Source organism: Podarcis pityusensis (assembly GCF_964106645.2).
Source record: "Podarcis pityusensis genome assembly, chromosome: 2".
Lineage (NCBI taxonomy): Eukaryota > Metazoa > Chordata > Lepidosauria > Squamata > Lacertidae > Podarcis > Podarcis pityusensis.
This window is the reverse complement of record NC_138029.1, coordinates 118,864,143-118,873,034: the sequence shown is the minus strand read 5'-3', so window position 1 is coordinate 118,873,034 and position 8,892 is coordinate 118,864,143. Positions and strand designations below refer to the sequence as shown.

Genomic DNA, 8,892 nt, shown 5'->3' with positions numbered 1-8,892 from the left:
TTTAAAAAAAAATATTTATACTATTCAGATATATACATTTCACTGATTTTACAATCATTTTGACATTTTAAATCTTGACTTCCTTCCCCCGCTTTCTGTGGTTCCTTAAATTTATTTTTATTTTAAATATCTTCTGCATAATCAAATTAACTTAACTTATTTGTTTATCTCCTTTAAATATATACAGTGGTACCTCGGGTTACATACGCTTCAGGTTACATACGCTTCAGGTTACAGATGCTTCAGGTTACAGACTCTGCTAACCCAGAAATAGTACCTCGGGTTAAGAACTTTGCTTCAGGATGAGAACAGAAATTGCACGGCGGCGGCGCAGCAGCAGCAGCAGCGGGAGGCCCCATTAGCTAAAGTGGTGCTTCAGGTTAAGAACAGTTTCAGGTTAAGAACGGACCTCCAGAACGAATTAAGTACATAACCAGAGGTACCACTGTACAATACTCTTAATGTAGCTGCAGGTTATTACAATAATCCTGCCAGTGTTTTTATCTGTTTACAATTTATCTGTAAATATTCAATAAACTATTTCCATTCTTTTATAAAAGTTTGTTTTCTTGATTTCTTATTCTTCCGGTAAGTTTCGCCGTTTCCATAAGTTTTTGTATTCCTTTTTCCTTTGCTGGGATTTCTTTCCATTTTGCGGAAAGTAATATTCTTGCCGCTGTAGTCACATAAATGAATAAATTGCTATACAGTGGTATCTCAGGTTAAGTACTTAATTTGTTCCGGAGGTCCGTTCTTAACCTGAAACTGTTCTTAACCTGAAGCACCACTTTAGCTAATGGGGCCTCCTGCTGCCACCGCGCCACCAGAGCACGATTTCTGTTCTCATCCTGAAGCAAAGGTCTTAACCTGAAGCACGATTTCTGGGTTAGCGGAGTCTGTAACCTGAAGCGTATGTAACCCGAGGTACCACTGTACAATTTAGGTAGTTCTGTTCCTATGATTCCCAAGAGCGCCTCTCTCATCCTACCAAGAGAATGTTACTGGGGACTCAAAGGGGAAGGCGAAGGGGCGACTTGGGAAACGTTTGTGATAGAACATAGGGTGGCATTCACCTACTATATGCATTTAAAACACGATGCTTACTATTATAAACAGTAATGCCTCCCCTGCAAAAAAAAAAAAAAATCTAGGAGTTGTAGTTTGTTAATGGTGCTGACAGTTGCTAGGAGACCACTGTTCCCCCTGAAATAAAAAATTTAAGGTCATATATATATATATATATATACACACAGTGGTACCTCGGGTTAAGTACTTAATTTGTTCCACAGGTCTGTTCTTAACCTGAAACTGTTCTTCACCTGAAGCACCACTTTAGCTAATGCTTCCCACTGCCGCTGCGCCACTGGAGCACGATTTTTGTTCTTATCCTGAAGCAAAGTTCTTAACCTGAAGCACGATTTCTGGGTTAGCGGAGTCTGTAACCTGAAGTGTATGTAACTGGAGGTAGCACTGTGTGTGTGTGTGTGTGTGTGTGTGTGTGTGTGTGTATATATATATATATATATATATATATATATAATGTTCATAACTGCATATATAAACCACATGTCTGAAACCCCACAGAAAAAGTCCTGAAACCATTTTGTCCCTCCCAAATTGACCTCAAATATTTCTCTGCAAGGTCGAAGGAAAATGGAAAAGCCTCCCCATTGTCTTTTCGTTCACAAATCCTGTCTTAAGGGTATGTCTGTGTATGAATAGGATGAGCCCGTGACCTGGCTCAGGAACTAAGTATTTATCATTACAAAAGACTGGCCAGGCTCCCCAGGTAATCCAATCAAGTGACCATTAACAGGTAACCTGCCAGACAGGAGATAAACAACGCACTCAGATTTCTGTTGTGGACTGCCCTTTCTGTGATGTAGGTATGATATATCTGGGGGGTGGTCTTGAGCTACACCCCTTCTGTGATGTATGATATTTCTGGGGGGGCGTGTCTTGGACTCCAGGGCGGGCAATTTAAAATGTCTATATAAGGGCGGGCACACCTTTGTTCAGGGTCCTCCTCCTTCTCCTGCGTGTGAAGGGGGCACCCTGTTGCAACAATTCAATAAAGACCAGGCTTACTAGCTGCTTTGCTTCTCAATATTCTCTGGTTGGCCTCTGTTATTTTCTCCGACCAATGGAGAACCTACAAAGGACTCTATAAGGGCTCTTGTGTCCCCTATGAGGGAATAAGGGCAGATTTTTGTTTATTACACCCTCATGGAGCTACAGTTCCCAAAATTCCCTGTGAAGCCGGATTTATTGTTAAACGGCTCTGAGGACTGTAGCTCTGTGAACGGAATAGGCATTTGTGAACAACTCACAGCACCCTTAACGAACTATAGATCCCAATACAGTGGTGCCTCGCAAGACGAAATTAATTCGTTCCGCGAGTTTTGTCGTCTTGCAATTTTTTTCGTCTTGCGAAGCACGGTGTCGGGAAAGTTTTGGAAAAGCTTCAAAAATCACCAAAGTCTTTAAAAACCTCAAAAAAGGCTACCACACCGCGTTCTATGAGTTGCTCCTCGAAGTCAAGTCGCAACTGTATTAACGGTGTTAAGAAAAAGGAAACAAACTTGCAAGACGTTTCCGTCTTGCGAAGCAAGCCCATAGGGAAAATCGTCTTGCGAAGCAGCTCAAAAAACAAAAAACCCTTTCGTCTAGCGAGTTTTTTGTCTTGCGAGGTACCACTGTATTATTGTTATTTTGTAGGGGTGTGTGTGTAGCCATGACTGTTTAGAGTAGTGTGCTCATTTGAAAACAGCTGTGGGTGGTCTCAGCAATGTGGGGTTTATCCACACCTGCCAGATGACTGCAGTTGGGTGAAGCATCCCAAGACTGTTTCTTTCTCCTTTCACCTGGGCATGAGCAGAGAGGGAAAGGTGTGAGCATAATCAAGGGGAGGGTTTCAATTCACATACACTTCCAGACAGAGGCAAACATTTTTTTCTACAGATGGGTTAGTGTGTAATCTGTCTATATCTGCCCAGATTTGTAAGGTTGGCAGGCCTTTGGTTGATCTGACTTACATCCTATGACCTTTTAAAATGTGTGTGTGTGTGTGTGTTTTTGAGGGGGCTATTGGGTTGTTGTTTTTATTTTGTATTAGGTATTTTGTAGTTTTATATCTTGATTTTATTCTGTGAACCGCCCTGGGACCCCTGGGTATAGGGTGGTATATAAATTCAATAAACTATAATTATAATTAGCATTTGCGGGAAATATACTTTTAACTGCTGGTTTTATTTAGAATTATTCCATATCAATTTATTTTTAACGTTTGGCTTTTCCTCTCTCATGACACAGAAATTATAGAAAAGAAAGGGGGAATCGCTTTACTCTACTCTGTGCTCTGGTTGTCACAAAGGGTTAAGCTGAGAGAGTCGGGATTTCCAGAGCGGCACTTCGGACGAAATTGTTATGACTATTGAAGGCCCTGCTTTTCCTTTTCTCCCCCTTAGCGACTCTATGGTGCTTTTCTTTGCTGCAAAGTAGAGGCTGGAAAAAGAGATTTTTCAGCTCCGGGGAGGGAATCCGGTAAGTGTGAAGCGCCTTGAGGCAGGAGCAGAGAGCTCGCCTGGAATAGGAAGCTTTGCTTTAGGGATCTGCTGGATCAGACAGACCCCTCCCAGACCAGCCTCCTGCTCCCAACAGTGGGCAGCCAGACCTCTCTGGGATGCTCAGAGGCAGCAAGGCAGCAGCAAACCTCTTGCTGCTCTCTGCCTCCAGCATCTTGTGATCACAGGTAAACTGCTCCTGAACATGCAGGTTCCACGGAGCTCTGATGAGTTTTATAACATCCTCTGTGGATTTCTCTGTCCCACCCCTTTTAAACATAAAGTCTATCAAAGACTATTCTTCATCATGGCTATGTCTTCAGGGACATTATGTCAGGGGTGGTCAGAAGTCAGACGGGGTGATTTGCAGTAGATCACTAAGAGTCTCTAAGGCTCCTTGATTGCCAGTTGGTTAGAAATAGCAGCAACAACTCCTTCTCCCACCCTGCAAAAATGAAAGGACCATTCTGAATGTGAGAAAGCGCAGTGGGAAACCAGGACTGGACTCTCATGTGAAAGGGCTGTAATCAGGGGGCCAACTGCACTATGCATTTAGCGCAATGACGTGGGTGGTGCTGTGGGTTAAACCACAGAGCCTAGGACTTGCCGATCAGAAGGTCGGCGGTTCGAATCCCCGCGACCGGGTGAGCTCCCATTGCTCAGTCCCTGCTCCTGCCAACCTAGCAGTTCAAAAGCACGTCAAAGTGCAAGTAAATAAATAGGTACCACTCCAGCGGGAAGGTAAACGGCGTTTCTGTGCATTGCTCTGGTTCGCCAGAAGCAGCATAGTCATGCTGGCCACATGACCTGGAAGCTGTACGCCGGCTCCCTCAGCCAATAAAGCGAGATGAGCGCTGCAACCCCAGAGTCAGCCACGACCGGACCTAATGGTCAGGGGTCCTTTACCTTTAAACTGTCATGGCTTCCCCCAAAGAATCCTGGGAACTGTAGTTTGTTAAGAGTGCTGAGAGGAGACCCCCTATGCCCCTCACAGAGCTACAGTTCTCTGAGGACTGAGCATGCTCAGTGTGCACAGAATGCTGGCTGCTGATTGGTGGGATGGAAAACATGGGAGCAGAGAATGGAATGGAGTATCCTGGACAGGAGTGTTCCACAATGCAACTTTTCGCTGCAGCTCCCACTGATTCTCTTTCCTTGCAGAGGCACCGGGCCTTATAAACAATCTGGACCTGGCAGTTGACATCACCGAGAAACATGGGATAGCAGTGTGTGAGTGACCCCTGCCAAGCCCCGGAGTTAAGAGAGGTGATGGCGTCCAAACGCAGGAATGCAGCTGTCTGGGCTGTCCCCCGAGATGTCCTGCTGGAGGACACAGTGAAGACGGAGGCCCAGGAGGAGGCATCGGAGTCTGAACCAGAGGAGGCTGCAGGAACAGGCCCCTTGGCCCTCCGCTCAGAGAGCCTCAAGGAATTGTGGGAAGGGACCATAACAGAGCACATTAAGCAGGAACCCGAGGAAGTGGCTCAGGAGGAGTGCTGGGAAGCTCAGTGTCAGGGACTCCTGAAGGCTGTGTGGTCTCCGCAGCCTGAGCCGGGAAACCTGCAGCTGGCCAGCAATGGCCCAAGGGACGCTCAGGCTTCCTTTGAGGGGCGATCAGACACTGGGCGAGGCAGGGTGATCCGCAACCTGCCCGGCCCTGGAGGAGACGTCTCCCAGCCCACCCACAGCATATTGGCCCTGGATCGTGGGGAAATGAAGAAGGAGGCTCCCAGCCAGGAGGTGGAGCGCCTGTGCTTCAGGCAGTTCCTCTACCAGGAGGCCGAGGGGCCGCGAGATCTCTGTGGGATGCTGTGGATGCTCTGCCATCGGTGGCTGCAGCCGGAGAGGCGCACCAAGGAGCAGATCCTGGAGCTGGTGATCCTGGAGCAGTTCCTGGCCATCCTGCCCCCGGAGATGCAGAACTGGGTCAGGGAAGGCGGGCCAGAGACTTGCGGTCAGGCAGTCGGCCTGGCGGAGGATTTCCTGGAGAGGCAGCAAGAGAACGAGCACGAAATACAACAGGTGAGAGGGCAGGAGATCAGTCCTGGGAAGAACAAAAGGAACAGTGGCAAGGAGCCCAGAGGACTAGCCATTGGGGCAGTTTTTGCTGACTGTAAATGTGCATTGGACTGACTGTTCCCTGAGATCGGGCATAGGCAAACTCGGCCCTCCAGATGTTTAGGGACTACAATTCCCATCATCCCTGCCCACTGGCCCTGCCAGCTGGGGATCATGGGAGTTGAAGGCCAAAAACATCTGGAGGGCCGAGTTTGCCTATGCCTGCCCTAGATGGTTCAAAAATAGGATCTGGCTGAATCAGCAGGGGTTGGCTGTATTGGCAAAGTAGAACCTCCAGGTTCTGAGGCAGTGTACCTTAGAACGCCACTTGCTGGGGGAAGACTAAGGATGGTGGGCAACGCACTCTCTGCCCTAATGGACCAGCTTTCACTGCTGTGAACAGGCAGTCTGTGTTGGTTTCTGGCCCTTCAGGGCTCTGTATCTGCCATTTTGAGAGAGAAGCTATGTGGACACAGGAGTGATGGATTCCTGTGCTCCAGTCCCTGTCTTGAGATGGGCTGCCACATTCTGCCCCAGCTGGTTTAATGCATCCCCCTTCAGTGGTAGCCTTTGCCTGAAGAAGGTCTCCTTGAGATTCTGGAGAGCTGCTGCCAGTCAGTGTAGGCAATACTGTGAAAGATGGGCCAATGGCCTGACTCAGTCAAAGGCAGGGAGTCTTTGGCCCTCCAGATGTTGCTGGACTCCCACTCCCCTCACCCCTGACCCGTGGCAATGCTGGCTGGGGGCTGATGGGAATTAGAGTCCTGTAGCATCTGGAGAAGCTCCAGAGGTTCCCCACCCCTGAATCTCAGGCGATTCGCACCCATTTCTTTGTCTCGTTCTTTCTGCTGTTTCAGGTCCTCTGGCCCTTCAAGGAGAAAGCAGATGATTCCCCTGAGGCTGACGGGGCTCTGTCAGACTCCAGCAAGTGGCCGCTCATCAGAGTGGTCAAGCAGGAAGATACAGCTGCTGATGCCCCTTGGCTGGGTAAGGAGTCTTTGGCTGGGGGGGGGGAGCTCTCTTGCAGAGTGAGTTATGCAAGTGAGGGGCCACCACAATAAAGGCTCTGGCTGGAGGTCTAGTGCCCACCAATCTAACTGACCTTACAGGTGCACTAGCAATCAGGATCTCTGAGGCCACACTTAGGGCCTGTGTGAGTTCCTGTAGGTCAGCCTTTCTCAACCTGTGGGTCCCCAGATGTTGTTGAACTACAACTCCCATCACCCCTAGCTAGCAAGGCCAGAGCTCAGGGATGATGGGAGTTGTAGTCCAACAACATCTGGGGACCCACAGGTTGAGAACTGCTGCTGTAGGTGGTTCTTCAAATAACTGGGCTCCAAACCCCTTATTTGATTATTATCCAGGCCCTCCTTTTTCCTTGGGGAAGGAAAATCTCTCTTTCTAAGGATCCCTTTCCCCCCTCTAACAGATGGTGAGGAGAAGAAGATTGTGCCAGTCAATTCTGAAGAAGCTGAACCACGTTGGATGCTGCCAGAGAGAGCAGAACGGACTGTATCCCGATATGCCGACTGGGGAGAAGCATCCGAAAACCAGCAGGAAACTCACCCCCATAATGAAGAAGGCAAATCCATTCCTTTCCAGCTCCCTGCCATGCCAGTCCAGCAAAGGTTCCTCAAGGGTGAGACATGCGCTGAGTGCAGAAAATCTTTTCGCTGCAAGGCGGAACTCACAGAACACCAGAGAATGCACTCAGGAGAGAAACCCTACATCTGCTCCGACTGTGGGAAGAGCTTCTGCAGGAGGAATGTCCTAGTTGCACATCAGAGAATCCACACCGGGGAAAAACCCTTCAACTGTCCGGACTGCGGGAAAAACTTCAACCAGCGATCACATCTTATGGCACATGAGAGAACCCACACGCAAGAGAAGCCCTTTGCTTGCCTGGACTGCGGACAGAGCTTTAGTAGGCGCACTGGGCTTGTGGCTCACCAGAGGATCCACACAGGAGAGAAGCCCTATCACTGCCAAGACTGCGGGAAAAGTTTCAGGCAGAGATTCGATCTTATTCGACATCAGAGAATCCACACGGGCGAGAAGCCACACCAGTGCCCCGACTGCGCCAAAAGCTTCAGGAACAAATCCGCTTTCCTCGTGCACAGAAGGATCCACACTGAGGAGAAACCGTACCCGTGCTCTGGGTGTGGGAAGAACTTCCGGCATCGCACCAACCTCCTCGCGCACGAAAGGATCCACACGGGAGAGAAGCCCTACAAGTGCGGAGAGTGTGGGAAGAGTTTTGGTGACGGGTCGTCCCTCATGAAACACAAGCGAGCCCACACGGGCGAGAAGCCCTACAAGTGCGCCGAGTGTGGGAAATGCTTCTCTCAGAACGCCGGCCTGGTTCAGCACGAGAAGATCCACACGGGAGAAAAACCCTTCCAGTGCCCAGACTGTCCCAAAAGCTTCCGGGACAAGTCGGCCTTTGTCGTTCACCACAGAACACACACGAGGGAGAAACCGTTTCATTGCTCGATCTGCGAGAAGAGCTTCAGCCATCGCTCCAACCTTCTCAAACACGAAAGAACCCACACTGGGGTGAAGCCATACAAGTGCCTGGAGTGCGGAAAGGGCTTCACTCAGAGGCCAAATCTCCTCGTACACGCGAGAAGCCATTTGAAAGAGGAAGGGGAGATTGGCTAAGAGGGTGGGGAGAACTACCTCAATGGGCATCCCCGGTTGGAAAATAAAATAAGGTCCTGAGTTTTAGAGATCTCTATTTTGTTGCCATTTGCCACTGTTATTGAGTGGCAAAGAGGAAGGTCAGGAGAAGTATGTGCTTTTTATCTGTGGCATAAAAGGAAGGGGAGGGTGTCAGGCTGCGGTCAAATCTCATAGCAGATGGAGAGACCCCCTTGAAAAGGTCCTTTCCGTATCATTCACTAATTAAATCCTATAGGAATGAAAGAGCCACTTAAGAATACAGTCGTACCTTGGATCTCAAACGCCTTGGCTCCCGAACTATCAAAACCTAGAGGTGAGTGTTCCGGCTTTCAAGCGAATTTTGGAAGCTGAATGTCTGGCGTGGCTTCTGCAGCTTCCGATTGGCTGCAGGACGGTCCTGCGGCCAATCGGAAGCCGCACCTTGGTTTTTTAACAGTTCCGAGGAGTCGAATGGACTCCCGGAACGTATTATGTTCGAGAACCAAGGTACGACTTTATCAGGAAAGCCAAAGGTCTATTTAGTCCAACATCAAGTTTTGCACAGCTGAGTTTAGTTTCTTCTTCAAATGTCGCCGTCCCAGGAAGCTTT

The 8,892-nt window shown here is 48.8% G+C and overlaps 1 protein-coding gene across 1 annotated transcript; it reads left to right on the top strand.

The window, feature by feature from the left end:
- Window positions 1-3,409: 3,409 nt before the first annotated feature.
- On the top strand, window positions 3,410-8,348 carry LOC308469476 (uncharacterized protein). The gene is made up of 4 exons (XM_080991987.1): window positions 3,410-3,543; window positions 4,725-5,585; window positions 6,479-6,608; window positions 7,051-8,348. Exons 2-4 carry the CDS (start codon window positions 4,833-4,835, stop codon window positions 8,280-8,282), a joined length of 2,115 nt encoding a protein of 704 aa, XP_080848113.1. The 5' UTR covers window positions 3,410-3,543; window positions 4,725-4,832; the 3' UTR covers window positions 8,283-8,348.
- Window positions 8,349-8,892: the final 544 nt, after the last annotated feature.